Source organism: Callionymus lyra, chromosome 1, assembly GCF_982586985.1.
Source record: "Callionymus lyra chromosome 1, fCalLyr1.hap1.1, whole genome shotgun sequence".
NCBI lineage: Eukaryota > Metazoa > Chordata > Actinopteri > Syngnathiformes > Callionymidae > Callionymus > Callionymus lyra.
The window spans coordinates 23,310,783-23,328,971 of NC_141818.1; the positions used below are offsets into that span (position 1 = coordinate 23,310,783).

Here is an 18,189-nt window from a genome sequence, read left to right on the forward strand (position 1 = left end):
CTATCTCCACCTCGTCGCCTCTGATGGACACTGGACGTGGCTTTGTCCTGGACCTCCCGAAGTCCAAGACCAGCTCCTTGGTCTTTGAGGTTTTCAGCTGCAAGTGGTTCCTCTCACTCCAGTCCACAAAGTCACGTATCAGACTCCTGTACTCATCTTCGCTGTTGTCCCTGATGCATCCAACAATGGCAGTGTCTTCAGCATACTTCTGGACGAGACACAGCTCTGAGTTGTAGCAGAAGTCTGTAGTGTAGATGGTGAAGAGGAGAGGTGCTAGGTAGGTGGTGCTCTTAGATTGGAGATACATTTATATAAAGATATATCATGTAAGATTCTAAAATTAGATTGTAGGTAATCATTTACTATTAAATAATATTTGAAATATACAAATTGATTTTTTTTTTTTTTGTCAAGCCTATTTTCCAGCCTTTACACCCCAGCTCGGGCTCTGAGGTCTTTTGATCAGAATCTACTAATGGTTCCGCACACCAGGCTGTTGCTCCTAAGCTTTGGAACGATCTTCCTCTCCCTCTGCGTTTGATGGATCTACTGACTCCTTCAAGAAACATCTCAAGACATTCTTATTTGTGCAGGCTTCTTCCTGATTTTCTGGGACTCCTGTGTTTGTCTTTTGTGTCTTCATCTTTTAAAGTAAATATTTTAACTGTGCATTGTTTTTGATTGTTAAAGCCATGCTTTAAAAATAACCTTTACTTACTTACTTTGCTGGAAGAGAAGAAAAGAGCCCCACTTAGGCCATGTGGGAATGCTTTATTCCAGTGTTAACCTAAATATATTTCCAACAACCCAGCACTCAAAGAAATTTTCTCCAGCTTTTTACACCTTTTACAGAAATTTTACATTCTCTGGTTGAATCAATACAGTATATACTGGAGACCACGGGCCTTATAGAATCTGATCAAGGGCTGTAATGGGTCCCCGCTCTGCACCGTGGACACCTAAATCAATCACCTTGTATACAATATTTAACTACAACTACTCAAGATGCTTCTGTATTTAAGAGGAGGACCAGATCATCCTTCATCTGCTTTAACATTCATATTGTTTACTTTGTTCGTTTGCGTAAAAATCCAAAGTCACTTAATTGAAATATTTACATTAAAAAAAATGTAATTAAGCCCCGTCCACTGAAAACGCTTGTTTTTCTGGAGATGAACTCTCGTTTCTTCCGACCACACCCACTCTGCTGTGATCGTTTATGGAGTTGCTATCTTTATTTTGTGTGGATACATGAAAGGAATACCTTTTTTTCACATTCATTGGAATGTTGTAAAAATACAAATAATCAGTTTTATACAATCACATTTAAAGTCTGAAGGCTCACGTTTACTTCCATTGACGCACACGTTTACTTTTATAGACGCAAAGATATTTAGGCTTTTAGAATTAAAATTTCTCATTTAGCTTTATTTTCTAGAAATATTTACAATAATGACGTGGGAATTACATTTTTTAATGGGTTAGGGTTATCGTCGAACAAATGAACAAGTCAATCAATTCAAGTAAAATAAAACTTCAATGTTCCCCTACGGTCCATGAACGCACCATCGGGCCTGTATCCTCGCTACTTCCGCTAGTGCAGCCTCAGTCAGCTGTCACACATCGAAGCGAAAAGTAACACAGCGCTCGGACACAAACACAACACGGCTTCGAAATGACCAGTTTTTCAAACACGTTTGGCGCTTACACGATGACACAGCTCAACGAAATATTGGAAGACGATGAAAAACTGACGAAAATGGTCCAGGAAATGGACGAGGTATGGCAAAGCTCTACAGCTAGCTGCTGGCTCCTTTTTCGGTCACTGTTTTTTCAAGCCTTTGTTGTGCTTACCTAAGAAACTACTGCACTGTAACTGAAAACGTAGCTTAAAAAAATATAAAATAAATAACCTCTCTGCTGAAATAGAGAAGTGTTTGTTGCTCGTTTTCTGGCTGTTAAGAAGGAATGTTTTTGTTAAAGGGTATTTTGTTTGATGTGGTATTAAGTATCACTCCGTACAAACATTTAGCTAATGTATTCAGGTAATTACACACGTATGACAACTTTACATTTTTCATTTTTTTTGATGTGTCACTCTTGGGGGGGAAAATATTTGTTTTAAGGTTTGTCTTTGGTCCTTAAATTGGGACAAGTTGTCAGGCCAAACTCCATTAGAGTAAAGGCAATTCTATAGCACTTCCCAGAACAGAAACCATGATGGGGAGGAAACGAAACTTGTTATCGTTATCATGGTTTAACTCACTCATAGATATGTGTCCCTGTATATTATTGGATATAATATCATTCAAACTTGTTTTCGATTCTTCCAAAACAGAACAGCTGATATTGAAGTGGTTGTCAGATACAGATGGTGGATTTACCAGTTTTATCTATTTTATTATTTATGATTCTGTTGTTATGATTCATAAGTGTAGATGAGCTTCACCCAAGCAGAGATAACACACAACACCTCCTCAACTGAGTTTCACTGCAGACAGTTTGGAACCGAGAGGACTGCTGACAGATTAGAGGGACTTTTCCACAGGATTTTTGCTGGTGATTATTCACAGATCTGCGCTTCCTTCCAAAACTTCCATTTACAGCTCTAATCTCTAATTTTTAATTTATCTGCCTGAATTTGTTGTTATTTTGGTAAAATATTGTTGTGTTTGAATTATAAGGAACATAACTACATTGTTGTGGGTTTGTTGGTCGTCATGGCAACTGAAGTCTGACCTGGTCGGTGTAATCCAAGATAACATCATAGACTGTCATGTTTTGTTTCCCCCTCTCTGCATGTGACTGGACTGTTTCCATTGAATTAAAGTCACGCAGGTAAATGTTGGAAAGGGACAACAATGACTCAGAATATGTTGACTAGTCAATCAAGTAGAGACATGCCTCAACTAAGTGTGCTACCGTGGGAAATCCCCTTGACGTTACAACGTGGGAACAATGGCACATGTTGTCATACAACATGAATTGAAATGTGAGACCGTTGAGAGTAACTACCTTTGAACACAGTTTAGGTATAGTAGAGACAGGACTTGCTGAAGACGGAAATCCTTTTACTCCTACTTACTTAATGCATCACAAATGCCACATTACTGATTATAAGTAATATGCTGATATACCAGGAAGCAAAATTAATTTTAAAAGTTCCCTGTTTTTCCAGAGCAACAAGCAACAATTGCCTTTTCACCAAGTAAAACATTAAACTTTTGTAAATGTTGTGGTATTATTATACTATTAGCAGTAAGCACAAGTTTGCAAGTGAATAGTTTAGATCAGCTGCTTAAAAAGTATTTACACAACCACACAATCTATGCTATCTCTCCATGTAAATTGGGATGTTTAAAGGAAATGTTCTTGGTGTATTTTTCTTTTCATCCCACAATTTTAGAAGCAAAACATGAAGACTCATCATGTTCTAATTGTGTTGCCTGAATGGATGAAGAAGTTCTGGATAGTGTCCAATGTTATTCATTATTAGGTTTTAAATATTCACATTTAGCACAGAACAGTGTTGGTTAATGATTAATTTTTTGAGAAAACTATATTACATACAATACACATGCATGACGGGACAGAAAAGGTATTCCTACAACAACCTTTTAAATAAAAAATGAAAATAAAAACCTTGTTCAAAACTCACTTTGAGAGGAAAGTGCAGTAAACCAAAACATACAAAACCTAATATTGTTTACCATCACAGGAGTTGGTAATAGTTAGACGTTAAAATGCTTAATCATGCTCTCTTTAAGCCTCCAGTGGTTTATATGCAGCAATGAATTAACTAGTCTTGTCTTAATAGTCTACTCTTAATGAAGGAAATTTGCTGACCTTTAACACCTGAGTCTTGTAACTTGTGATTTATTAACAAGACACCAAACGCTTCAACAACCGGCTGTTAATCATCAAACGCTATATAAGCGCAGGTCATGCTAGATATGGGGCTTCTGCCCTTGGTCATTCATTTATGGTGACAGTGTTTTTCTGGTCCGATATGGTAACAGTGATGGCAATCACAATAAATCATCTATTAATCATGTCAAAAAAGGTACCCTAGACAGGTGACTATTTTACCACAGCGCTCTTGCAGACCCAATAATGCACTTGTTGAAAACCAATGTAATTTAAAGAAAATTGACTCAATACTATTAATTACATGTTACACCTTTTATCCTTTGTGAGCTGTAGTCACTGTCTGTTATCACATTTAAATGTGCATACACTAAACAATATTGTCTCAAAGTGCACTCAGCTTTTGCAACAATGTGCGAGAGAAGTTTAAATGCTGTGTAACATGATTTTTAGCCAAGACATTTGGAACATGAATGTGTTCCAAATCCATGTCAATAAAAGACAAAAACATATTTTTGTTTTAAATTACTACCATTAATTACATTGTGATTAGAGGACATTTCTAATTATCGGTCCAATGAGGATCGGCATGCTTATTTTTGTAACTTGGATCTCACAACAGTCCATACTAAGTCTTCCCAAATTACATTTAAGCATTTCATAATTTTCCCTCAACAACAAACCTCCAGTGCACAAAAAAGCATGACTTACTCCGACAGAACAACGTAGTTGTTACTGCTTCTATTTAGAATGTCTTAATGTATGAGTGAATTAGTTCTCACTCTCAGGTCACCTCAGGATGGCTGTGCAATGTTCCACAATCATTCTCTACAAAGCAGCTTTTCATCAGAAGACGTTTTATTTATAGAACAATCTTGGTATGTATTTTGGTATTTGCCTGCAGAGGTTTTAAATCATCATTATAACACTAGATATGTATTCGATGTTCAAGGTTGGTCATATACTTTTGTTTGGAAGCTCTATTTGTGTCTTAGGTACTTTTCTATGTAACTGACATTGTTTATCTTTGCTTTTAACATGGTGTATGCAATAGGTAATTATCTACACTTGACAAACCTAGGATTTTGGGACAAATTTGGGTCAGTTGTCTAATATTTGATTAACAGCTTGAAAACTATTGCTTTGATCATTGTTATTTGTTGTAGATGTATACAAATATATACTCCAAAGTATTTTCTCTTTTTTAATTTGTACTCTTTGCACCAATAGTCTGGTTTTGTGTGTCTTCACTAAAATGTACACTGTTTTATGGGTGCCTGTCCTTAAAGCACCACGATGCAGGAGATGTTACTAATATTGTATTTTTGGTTATAGATGCAGGAAGTCCAGCAAAGCAAGGACACCACTTTGGCTAACAACAGAACCCTGGCAAATGAGAATCTGGATCTTCAGCCCAGATTGGAGCACAAGAAGGAACAGCTCACCAAACGTTATCGCTGTCTTCAAGAGAACTTGGAGGCTTTTCAGCTTCGCAAGTCCACCCTCGGTAAAGCACATATTTTGTGTCAGATGTGCAGATCACATAATAGAGTAGGTAGTTATAGCAGGTGTACATAAAATTACCTGAAATTGATGGATGGATGGATGGATCGGGATAGATAGATTGAGATCAATTGATCGAGATACATGGAACGATCGAGGTAGAGATAGATCGAGATCAAGATGGATAGATCGAGATTAGGGATGCAAATTGTTTATAATTCATTAATTGATTAATTGATAATCTTTATTGCAATAAATTAATTAGTCGATTATACATTAATTGTTGGCATCCCTTATCGAGATGGATAGATTAAGATAGATGAAGATGGATAGATGAATAAATCGAGATAGATCTAGATGGAGTTCGAGATAGATTGATCGAGATGGAGAGATTGATATTGAGATGGATAGATGGAGATGGATTGATCGAGATGGATTGAGCAACCAAAACCAAAAGACCTGTAGCATCTACCAGTGAGTCCAGCTTCATGCTAACCGCAGGGCCAGCCCTCCTGATCAACCTGTTGATACTCCTCTTGGCCACCTTCTTAGTTACCCACGTTTATTATTATAACAGCGGAGAGTCTTAGTAAGGGCAACAAAGTTGAACCCTCAATGTCCTCACCATGAGACTTCAGCAGCGACTGTGGTGTCAAAGCAGTCTCTGATGGCTTCCTCCACAGCTGGTGTCCACTTCCTGATTGTCCTAGTGGTCACAGTCTGTCTCTGTTTTGGCTCTGTACGCATCCTTCAAGTTGGAATAAAGAAGGTCAATAGTCCTGTTTTTCCTGTTGGGAAAATCCACTGCCTGGTGTAAAGTAGGTAGAGTAGAGTCCAGGTTGACATCATTAAAATCCCCTTGATTGTGTTTATGTTGCTCTTATGAGGTTGAAGATTATGTAGAAACTAAAAATGTATTTTATTTATTTATTTTGTGTTTATTTCTACTATTCATTACTAGTCTCTAAATACTTTTAGACTTTTGTCCTTTGCGTTTGTAATTTTTGCTTGATGGCCCCTAACCAAAGTCACTGTACAAAATGTGGACCCTGAGAAAAAGTGATTACTCACCAGTGTATTAAACACTGTCTTATTAAAATGTCTCTTTTCTGATGTTCCATCTCATTGGTGTTTGAAGTCCGACTGGTTAATTAATTCAAATTATGTCTATAGGGTATTTTCATGCTTGCTGTTGCTAGATACTGCACCTGTTACATAATGTGTTTTTTTTACACTCTATTTGATTTAAATGTGCGTTCTTTCGGGAACCTGCTCGTCCAGTTTTCAAGTGTGCCATTAGAGCATGTGTTATTCTTTGAGCTGGAGTCGTTTTTAGACTTTTAAATGTTAGCACATCTTTATTGCCGAAACCTTGGAACTGTTGATTGAACGCACTCTTGACTCAGTGACACACCTTTAGTGTCTCAGTTTGTGAGTTACACAGTGACGATTCTTATGACACTTGTTGACGCAGACGTTGCTGGGCAACATGCTTAACTAAAAATACCAGCCATTCACTTCGGCAGTGCACTGATGGAAGTTCCTATTTGCTTTATCTGCTGTGGGGCATATAATCTCTCTCTCTACAGTATGACCTGTGTAATGCAGGTTTCTCAGTTAAAATGTTATCATTTTAATTGGTCTGTTTACATACAAACATTAAATAAGCTTTAATAACTTCTTATATTATATGAAATAATAACTTTTTTGTTTATCATTTTTGAATTATTTTTGTAAATTCTCATCATCTGTCATTCATAACAGCTTTGTATATTCTTATAATTTATAAAGTATTTTAATTAGCTCTAAGTTGATACTTTATGGCACACTTTAAACAAGGGCTGAATGATATATAGCTATCATGTCTCTATCTAGATGTTTAAATTTAAGATATTGATATCGCAAAACCAATAATGCTCGATATCCCCCTCATCCTGCATGTAAACTGAAGCAGTTGCAAAGTTCCATATGTGTATACACAGACTAGGAATTTCCTTTGGTACCGTTGTTTCACTAGTCCAACTTGTTAATAAGTATAATATACATATACTGACTAAATGCCTTTTTATTTATATATATATATATATATATATATATATATATATATATATATATATATATATATATATATATTTATTTATTACTGACAGCGAGTTGTACGTTCTCAGTAAAACAAATAAACATATGGTACAGTATCGTATTGCATCAATATTGAGATAGGACATTTTGTCCATATCCATGTCCATCCATCCGTGTTGATACATCATGCCATAGTGATAAATCTAAATATATACACAAAGTATTTTTTTTAGTCATTCTATTTTTAAGCTATTCCGTTAAGATGCGTAGTCCAAAGTGACTCTTTTAGGCAGCAGCCTCCAGTTTTGCCTGTTTCAGAAATGGGTGGCTTTTGTCAAATGTAGGTTACCCGGTGTCCCCCGCCCCCTCGCCTTCCAAACACTCACCGCCCTAGTTATGGATTTACTGTTGAGCAGCTGGAGAAGGACATCGATGCTAAGAGCATCCTTTGACCCAGATGAAACATAATTCAACATAAACCATGTTTACTTGTTTCTTATGTGAACCATTAGCATTTCACTAATGTGACCCTAATTGACAAATAATTTTCAGAGGAAGTTTTGAGGTAACACTACCACCACTACACACTACCACAGGCCTCAGGGAGACTTTTTTGATGGTTGGTTGGTTTGTAAGTGGGTTGAATTGTAAAGTTTCCAAATCATCGAAGAGTTATTTCAAGACTCTCGCTCTCACACGGAAACATTATGAGTATTGTTTTTGTAAAAGGGCTTTAAAAATTGTTGTTTTCCACTGCTTGGATGGCAGTTTAGTATGTTCTGATTTCACAGAAATGCAGGAAAACACTGATAAACCGTTTGAGGTAACCTAATCTGAACTACGTCTGAACTAAAAAAAAAAGAATAATTGAGCACGCCTCTTTTCAGTTCATGTTGTTGTTGTTGTTACTGAATTTTCAATTGTGCACCTAGTAGTTAGAGGAAACTGATGTCAATAAAAGGAACTTTACTTTTGTGATGTAACTGACACTGGGCAATAGAAATGTGTGTCTTCTACAACCTGCTGAAACCTTCGCTGTTGTTTCAATGTTAGATTCTAACACTTTTTTTTTTTTTTTAATCACTTGACTTTTGAGTGGTAGTTACTTAACAATTTCGATAAATGGGTATCTTAAGAAAGGACTTTAGGCGAAAAGTACAAGATGGTCTCTGACCAATAAAATATTTATTGTATTTTTTATGTGAAAAAATTATGTACAACTTCTTACTCTAAGTTGTATAGGTTAGAATCATTTTTATCATGGGTATTTTATAATGCTTCTAAACAATATAACTGAAAAATCCATCCCAAAAAAAGAAGTGTGAGCACCCCTGCCCAAACAGTAGACCCTGCTATCACTGACATTTAAATGTAAAGGGTTAATGTACAACTTCTTATAATGAGCTGTTTTTTTTTTTAACTTAGCTGTATTATTGTTTAAAAATCTTATCTTAATGTATTAATGGTATTGAGTTGTACTTGTTTAAAGCTGTAAATATTGTGATATTGTTTTTACGGGATTTAACTTTGCGTCAAGGAGTACAATAATTTTTCTTAACTGTTGCAGTGAAATTGTTTATTTAATAAATGTTTTCAGTTCAGTTGTGAAGAATAGGGTGAAGTCAGTGAGAATCACTAGCTGGGAACAAAGAGGCGTATCTGTGTTTGGACTTGTCAGTCAAAAGGCCACTACTATCATATCACATTACATGGCCCGAATTGTTTAGTTATAACTGTCTGTTGTGATGGCAGCAATTCACAAGAGAGGAAATCTTAAATTTGGGACTGACAGATGTATCTAAGGTGAGAGTAGGGTTATATCAAGGAACTGTTTTTAGGGGAAAGGAGATGCTCACAGACGACAAGGTTCTTCGATGCAGTAAATGGTGACATTAAGAATCAAGAATTCATGTCTTAACAAGAAGGAGCTGTCTCGCCTGCAGTTGATTCAGAACTCTGCAGTGAGAATTCTGACCCGCTCTAGTAGAAGAACTCACATCTCTCCGGTCCTTAAAACTCTTCACTGGCTTCCAGTTTCTTTCAGGATCAACTTTAAAATTCTGGTTCTTACTTTCAGACCTATTCATGTTCAAGCTCCTCCTTACATCACTGATCTGATCCAGCCTTACACCCCAGCTCGGGCTCTGAGGTCTGTGGATCAGAATCTACTGATGGTTCCTCGCACACGGTTCAGGACCAGAGGAGAGAAATTTTAAGCTAAAATAAAACCTGCTCTATACTAAAACAAAGACAAAACTATCTTATTGTTTCTTTCAGTCAGCAAACGTTTCTGTAACTCATTTTATTATTATTTATGTGAATGGACACATCATTTAAACTTTTTAAAAGCTGATAAAAATTGAATTTCTTGTTGTTTTTTTACAGATCACAAGTCAGGAAACACGTCCCTTGACACGCTGCTTGCTCTTCTGCAGGCCGAGGGTGCTAAAATTGAGGAAGAGACAGAGGTAAGCATCATATCTGATTTTGATTCAGTTATACAGACTGCTCTTTTCATGTTTGCTAGGTATTGGTGTCATCTGTTTTAGGGGGGATATGCACATATTTGGAACTCTTCATGCTCCCTAACTAGCTAGTGCTACTTTTTGTAAAAATCTTTAAAACTGACTGAGTGAAGGATTTTTTACATTACCAAGTAGGATTTGGTAACAAAAAAATAAAAACCCTATTTGCTTTATATTACCTAAATAATTGTTTATAGAAGAGTGGGCAGAATTCAGTATTTCTCAAAAAGCCTTCAATTGGTCTAGAAATATTTCAACAAGGTAAGTCCTGGTACAATAAATACATAAATTAATAAATAAAAGTCAGAGTCATGTATTTGAACTGGACAAGCATGTGTGATGCTTCTTCTGAACAGAACGGGTTGGATTGTCCTCTTTTTGCATCATGTCAGTCCTTTGAACTGCTACCTATAACGTTCGATCAATTAATTGATGCCAAGTTTAGGTGCAGCATCACTATTTCTTCAAAAGCCAGATGGCTCAAAACTCAAAACCCTCATAATGTATTTCTCTTTATATTTTCCATCATGAGGGCATGTGCATGATGCTGAAACGGACTTTTCAAAAGATCAAACTATTGATCCTATCCTCCCTGAGCGCCTCCTGGAGGCCATTTACCTGTCAAAAATCTGTAGATTAGCTTGATTATAGTATGAGGTGCTTCATTTAAAATCTGTAAAAAATAGCAATTATTGGACAGCCATGGGAGCACTGGGTGTACAGACAAATTACTTAAAAAATAACCAGAATCCCCGTCAAACACAAGTGTATGAAGCTAGATTTTAACTTGCCTTAACCTTCTTGCTGTGAGGCAGCAGTTCTAAGAATTCCATCATCGTTGTCCCTCAGTTAGAATACAAAGCCAAAGACTCTTTTATCAACGTGTTCTATGCTCAACAGAATATGGCCGACTCCTTCCTGGATGGTGACATGACCCTGGACACCTTCATTGACAGCTACCTAAGCAAGAGGAAGCTCGCCCACTTGAGAAGAGTGAAGATTGAGAAGCTTCAGGAGATGGTCATGAAGGGCCAGAGGCTTCCACATGCATCCGTGTCAAGTTCGCGGTCTCAGGATGTGTCGACTTCCGCAATGCCCTCCTCATCCCTCATGGATGGAAACGGCTCCTCTCCACTGGCACAACCCAGGAGGAAACCCCTAGTTCCTCCTTCTCAGCCACCCCCTGTGCTAAATTCAGCTCCCACTGCCAACTCTCAGCCTGCTCTCTTTTACTCTGCATCCCCATACCCACCTATTCCTCCTAGGACTGGCCAACCCTTCCCCAATGTTGCATCAGGATACCCAAACCACTTCCTGTCTCAGTACCCACCTGCTCTGCCACAAAGACCAGCCCCTCGTCTGGCTCCTCAGCCTGGCTTCATTATGCAGTAATTACACACACTGGAAAAGTAAGTGGAGTCCTGGAAGTTTCACTGCTGCATCTCAGAACTTCTATTTACTAGCGTTTGCCTTCTTCGAAATCTACATTGGAAGGCTGACTTCTGACTGGGCTACTCCAGCACATTTCCAATCAATTCCGGACATGCGCTCGCATCACACACTCCCATCAATACTCCTGTCAGAAGAAAAAAAAGAGGAGAGACTAGACTCCGGCTCGAATTCTCCAGAGTCACTAAGCCAGTGTGTGTAATATTTCAGCTGTCTGTCTACTGTCTAATTCAAAGCTCCTTCTTGGGGCCTTGTTCCTCAAAGCTGCAGCTTTTACAGGACTCAAAGAAAATGACGGGTGCAGAGACCTCCTAATATTCCTGTTCATGTATATGCAAGCCAAGAGAGACCAGTACTACTGTGCAGTTTCCATGAGAATATATTCAGGCCAAACTGCAACTATGCTGTGATGGTTTTATTTAGCTAAATAACAATTCACAAGGTACAGTTAATTTAATATTCTGTTTGTTTAATATTAATAAATTGATATGTTAATATAGCTAACATTGATTAACACTTTATTAAGAGACCTTTGCAATGTGGATCTAAGAGATTCCAGACTTGACTATTGATTGGCAACAGTGGTGTTAAGGAGGCATCTAGGCTGAAATGGCTAGATTCCAAGTCTACATGAAGGATTATTGTATAGCCATACGGTAGTGTTTTAAAACAGATGTAACACAAGCACTCCTTCCTTCGTTAGGACTAAAACTGTTCTCCAACATGTCGTTCTTTTAGGTTGTTGACAGGGTGAGCACCAAAGGTTTCAAATGTCCTGGTTGTTAGGATCTTTTAATTCATATATTTGTGAAACATAATCTGTTCAAAAACAATATCTGTTCAAGTATCAATTCTCTGCATAGGGCTGATTCTTCAAGCTGACTGTGAAGGGAAGCACTTTTGGGGGTTCTTTCATCTTTCTTTCTCCCCTACTGTCGTCTGCACTGTTGAAGAGCCACGAGTGCCTACACTTTAGACAGGAAGTTGAAAGTGTTGCATTGACTTCTCCTTCTTTCCTTAAAAGCTGTAGAAAGTAGATCCCATCTAAGAATTTCTCCCTTCCTAAAGCCAATTTCATTGTCCAAAAAGCCTGACTTAAAGGCTCTTTTGCCCCGACAGAGAACTGGAACACAGAGCTATTGACCATGTGCCAGAAACAAGAGACATCCCTCAGGCTATTGCCCACTGGGGCTTGTTTCTGTTCTGTTCTCTGTGTTAGGATGAGCCTTGCCTTGAGTCTTTTTTTCTTTCTTGTTTTGTGTGTGTTATTTTCTCAGTTGTCTGAAACAGGACTTGAGTCATATCTTCAATCGCCCCCATGGCAAAGCAGCAGACCATATTACAGAGAGGACTGTGTTGTTGCCAGGAGAAACAAAGAGGCTGAAGCACCAACAACTTGGTAGACCAGCATCTCTAAAGCTCTTTGCTCTTTGTATCTAGTCTCAAAATCACTCCTTTATCTTTTATTTCAGCTCTTGAGCTACTTTTTGAGTATCAATGGTTTTATATGTGGTTGGTGATATTTTCAGTGTCATGTAGGTTATTTACTTATGAATGTTAAAGTGGAATTGTATGTTATTTTCAAGTTCAATAAATCTAAATTTTTTCTATTAAATTTTTTTTTTTTTTTTTTAATATTCTTACTTTACTCATTAATCTGAGGGCAGCCTTAAGTAAATGAACCACCCAGAAGTGCAAATAACAGGTGAACACAGAAAACAACAACAGCAAATGATGTTCCAAGATTATATAAAGTGTGTGGTATTCAATTAAAAATCAACATTTTATGATGTTAAATGATCTCATAGATTTCTCCCAAGAAATTCATGGTGGGAAAATATTTGCTTGTTTGTTTGTAGATTTTCACCTTGGTTGATCGTTTGGCAATTTAATGCACTTATTTTAAAGAAACCCCTTCAATACAAGTAGTTAATGTTATGATCTGTCATTTTTTCATTGCTCTATGATATTTATTAGAATTATTTTTATCAGATAAATACTTCACACGCATATTTGCCACAAAGGGAACTCAATAGAAGATAGTAATTCAAAGAACCTCGGTACAGGTTAGCAACGCAAAATGAATACAAGTATTTGCTTCTGAAAATATTATTTCATATTATCTTCCCACATGGCTGCTTAAACGAGACAACAACTGTAACAAGGCTGACACCTAGTGACGAAGTTTAATATTGACATATTACTATAAACAATACAAACACTACTTTTTATCATCGTTTCAGGGTTTATATTAAAATATTTCTCATTCATACGTTCCTTGTTTTTGTCCTTGTGTGTGTTTATATGTGTGTGTCCCTGATGTAACCAAGTGATTCCACCAGCACCGGCAGTAAACGTGAACAGTGTTTTTGGAGCCTGAACGCATCACTAAACCACGTGCTTCGTTTCCATAGTCACGTCACACAGGCTCCACCATGTTGTAGGAAATCCAGCGCTGCTCCTCACTCACTGTCAGATTAGCGTCTAATCCCAGGAGGAGGACTGAAGAAGGAGGAGGGGGACACGGTGTCAAGACGCCGCCTGCATCTCGGAAGGACTGTCGGTGTCAGTTTACCACAAGAACCGGCCTGCAAACGGACCATGAAGCGCTTTCTGTTGTTGTCTTCGCTCGTCCACAGAACTGGCAACACATGAAGATGTTAGCCGGCTAACTAGCCATTTATCAGCCTCTAATTCGGATTATACCGCGCAAGGCAATGTACCTGGTATTGTTCCTTTTTTTCTGAAAACGTTTTTTTTTTTTTTAAACAGTCTGCTAATGTTGACAGTTGTATCATCAATTGCTTAAAGGCGCACGACAACAAAAGCCAGACATCCTTGGGCTATAGCAAATTTTCACAGATATTTTTTGGCAACATCCAAAAACGGATTTTAAAAACACAAAGCGGTGTGATAATTCATGAAATAAGAGAAGTGTCTGCTTTCATTTGAAGTCTTCCAAGTTAGACTGGGGACGAGGCGAAGATGTCCGGGAAGGATAAAGACAAGCAGGAGAAACAGTCCACCACCGAGCGGCTCGTCAAAGGTGAGTAACATGCTAGCGCTGCTCACACCGACGACCACCTGTGGCTCGAAACGGCACGTTTTATAACACGCGTTTTATAAATCATCCATCACAGGCGCTTAATTCGTTGTTTTTTAATTTTTATTATTCTGTGATATTTTTCGCTTGTAAATATTTGCATCATTACGAAAACAGTTTAGTTATAAATGAGAGAGTAGATGTACTAAAAACTGCTGAGCTCCCATCAATCATCCAGGCCAGTCTAGGGAGGCAAAGAGGAGAGTGCAGCCAGCATGGCATGAGACTACTGACAGGAGTGACCTGTGACAGAAGAGCAGCAGCTGAGTGAAAGGGAAGCTTTATAGGGCAGGAGTGACACCTTCCTTACAAAGAGTAAGCGTAAGATGCGTCAGATGGTCTGACACAGATGTTTGATTTTACATCATTTTTGCTTGAATAGGTGGAGATCATTTTTTCCTTACATCTTTTTATCAGCCAAAGCTGGCGGTTATTATAAGAGAATTGTTAAGCCAAACATCTGGCAACGACTGTATTGAGTAACAGAATGGACACGACCAATCGGTTATATCTATTTATAGATTTTCAGAATATAAACACAGCCTCACTTGATCCTAATGGCTGAACCATTTTTATAATTCTACAGAATGCATGGTCATAGAAAGTTTCGATACAAATCTACCACCCTGAGTTTACAAAGATGTAACCACTCCTATTTTGAAAATTACTAACACAATACCAAAGGAGTTAATGTTTAAAATTAAAAATGTTGTCCACGCATTTTACTTTTAGCCAGTGCTGTTGCACTAATATAGCCACAATTGTTCTACCCAAGATCTTTCTTTTATCTTTGACACTGCAGTCTAACACAATGAACGGTAATGTGGATTTTGTTTTTAGCAATGGCAAAAGCTTATAGAAGAATTCCAAAGCGAGAAGCAGTCCTATATTTGTGCAGGCTCGCCTTGACATTTAGGATGGATGAACTGACAATCCATGGAGCTGTTGCTCCTGCACAGGAATATCCAAAGTCTGCTCAGGTTACCGACTAGGCTGGACAAGTTGTTTCAGACTGAGGCGGGCCTGCCTCATTGGACAATACTTATCTCGTCAGCCAAACACCGGCTAGGCTAGAGCGGCGCAGATGCCGAGGTGGCAGTCAGAAGTTACACCGCCACTGCCTTGACCACGAGTGCTACTTGATGCCACCAGCCCACATCCCTGTCTGTCTGCAGGGCACTGGGAGGGTGTCCTTGCAGGGGTCTGGAATGCTGTAGTGTGAGCCAGTGGGGAGAGTGTGAGTTAATTGTGGAAAGAATCTCCCTAGTGATCGTCCCACCATGACAAGCTGCATGGTGGGGATGGAGAAAAGGGGGGAAATAAAGCAGTTATGACATTATTTAAGATATATTTTTGAATAAATCAATTGTTAGAGCTAAAAATGATATTGGCCTCTCAAACCGTCCAAAAAAGGTGCTAACCTTGTGTTAGCTGAATGCCTTATATTTAATTAACAAAATTCACAAGTTCATATTTCAAAGCACATACTGTATTCCCCTTGATATTTATCCTAAGACATTAATCCTAATTATGGGGCAACATACTGTTTGCAGGTTTAAATATGCAAGGTTACATTGCGTAAACATACATTGGCATGGTATGGGGATGTCTGACTTGAGTTTTCCATAGATATATAGCTGTTACTAGGCTGTGTCCTGAATAACAAAGAATGGGATGTGGAAGTCAATGTGCTACCAAATTGTGAAATATAAACACAAACAAGGCCTACACTGAAATAGTTTAAAATGAGATGGATTTGTTTCTCGCTAGTTTTCATCAGGATCTATATGCCATTTTGTTTTCTCAAAAGCTTTATGATGTATGAATAAACTTAAGCTGGTTTAAAAATGTGTTTGTCTTTTAAGTGTATTCCACTTACAGATTTACTATAAACGGGTGACAATTCTCAAGTTGCATATTAATATTTAGTTATTGTTTCAGAATTGCAAATGTTAAATGATGAGTGGTAAGTGCATATGATAAGTGCATTCTAGGCTGGCAATATATGACGAAAAGTATGATGAAAGTCATCAAAAGTATTTTGATGATTATATGATTTAAAATGAATAATATATTGAAATGTGCCTTTAATTTAAAGTTCTCATAATCTGTGCCCCCCTATCTCTCTTCCCCCTGTTACCTTTTAAAAAATCTTTTAGCAAATGTAAATCATCTTGTTGGTTGGCTGTCTGGCATCGATACCTGTGGGATATTTAATATTGATTTTTCTAGGGTTATTTCAACTAAAAGTGTTCTGAAAGGGTTTCTGTATCCATTTCTATCTGGATCTTTACACAAATTGAATTTTGGATCTGTAGAAGTAAACTAATATCAGGATTAGTACCTGCATTTTAAATGTAAAAATGAAGCAAAACATCGCATACTTTACACATACAACACACACAGGGGGGATTGACCAGTCTCTTAAGGGATTCCAAAAAAAAAAAAAAATTAAAAAAATTCTGTAGATCGAGTGCTCCATTTTATTCTGTAAATTCTTTAGTTTTCTTAATCTGTCTTTCTCTTTTGAATGCACTATAGTCGTTCCTGTGTGCTCCTAAAGTGAGCGAATGCAGTTAAGTTTTCACTTCCCTTATGGTTTTGTTAAACGACAATGAAGAAACATTTTTGCATAATTTTCACTCAATGGCTTTTCAAAGTAATTCCATTCTCTTGGTATGCTTGGACATTAGTTTTTTAGACCCAGGAGCACAGCAGAGCAAGCATTATAATATTAAAGTTACAATATTGATTAAACATTTTGATGGAAGTCACAATACCATAAACAATACTAGTCATAAATTGTCTACAGGGCAGGTACACTGTTTATCAGTTGGACATCAACAGGAAGAATCCGTTTTTTCCCAGCAGGAAGGAGATTGAGCTGTTATTACGGGTCACACTTCGCTACAAATTGACAAAACCAACAGAAAACACACCCTTTATAAATGACTATGCAGCAGTCAAAATATAATCTATGCCTGACCAATATAGCCTCTCGAGACATGATACAGATGCAAACTAAACTGTTCAGGATTTTATTTTTTATTGATGTAGATCTGTAATGATGTGCTTACTTGAAAGTAAGCTTAGTGTAACTCTGGGGAATTAAAAAAAAAATACAGATACAAAATTAAGACCACTGTCTTCTTGCCCTGTAATGTATACCCCTTAAGTTTTCAGCAGTGTAATGATGAATTTTATTGGTGTTTTAGATGAATGTTGGTCTCTGTTTTTGTGGGGTCACCTTTGGAAAATAATTCTCAATTATTGTTTTCGCAAAAGATATTGCATCCAAAAATAGTCTGTACCATGTTCATGAACCTATTATAGTGTATTATTACCTAGTACCTCCATATCTTAAAAGAAAAACATGTCTTTTCTCCAATTCTGTCTTTGTCTCTAATTTTGTCTCAAATCTTCCACACTTGAGCTGTCCAACTAATATTCTTGAATTAAATAGACATTTAGTTTTTCGCTTACCAGTCAGCAATTAGGAAAGGGTAAAGTACATTTTTAGGCATGAGTAAGGGATTGAGAGTTTGCCATTGCACATTGTTTAAATGTCAAGTGCATAGTACAGTCATAAACTCTACTGTAAAGGCGCCACCAGGTGTAACTGAACTATAAGAGCGCTTAAAATACAGAGTACTAAGAGGAACA

The 18,189-nt window shown here is 37.4% G+C and overlaps 2 protein-coding genes across 4 annotated transcripts in view; both read left to right on the forward strand.

Moving 5' to 3' along the window:
- The first annotated feature begins 1,594 nt into the window (after positions 1-1,594).
- vps37ba (VPS37B subunit of ESCRT-I a) lies at positions 1,595-13,038 on the forward strand. The gene is made up of 4 exons (XM_087797721.1): positions 1,595-1,780; positions 5,203-5,374; positions 9,835-9,917; positions 10,875-13,038. Exons 1-4 carry the CDS (start codon positions 1,676-1,678, stop codon positions 11,364-11,366), a joined length of 852 nt encoding a protein of 283 aa, XP_087653847.1. The 5' UTR covers positions 1,595-1,675; the 3' UTR covers positions 11,367-13,038.
- Positions 13,039-13,869: 831 nt separating this feature from the next.
- Positions 13,870-18,189, forward strand: part of ppp3cca (protein phosphatase 3, catalytic subunit, gamma isozyme, a) — a 33,547-nt gene continuing 29,227 nt past the window's right edge. For all 3 annotated transcript variants that reach the window (XM_087797747.1, XM_087797755.1, XM_087797763.1), the window contains exon 1: positions 13,870-14,469. In XM_087797747.1, the coding sequence (XP_087653873.1) occupies positions 14,409-14,469 (61 nt within the window). In that variant the 5' untranslated portion in view covers positions 13,870-14,408. The remainder of the gene's footprint in view (positions 14,470-18,189) is intronic.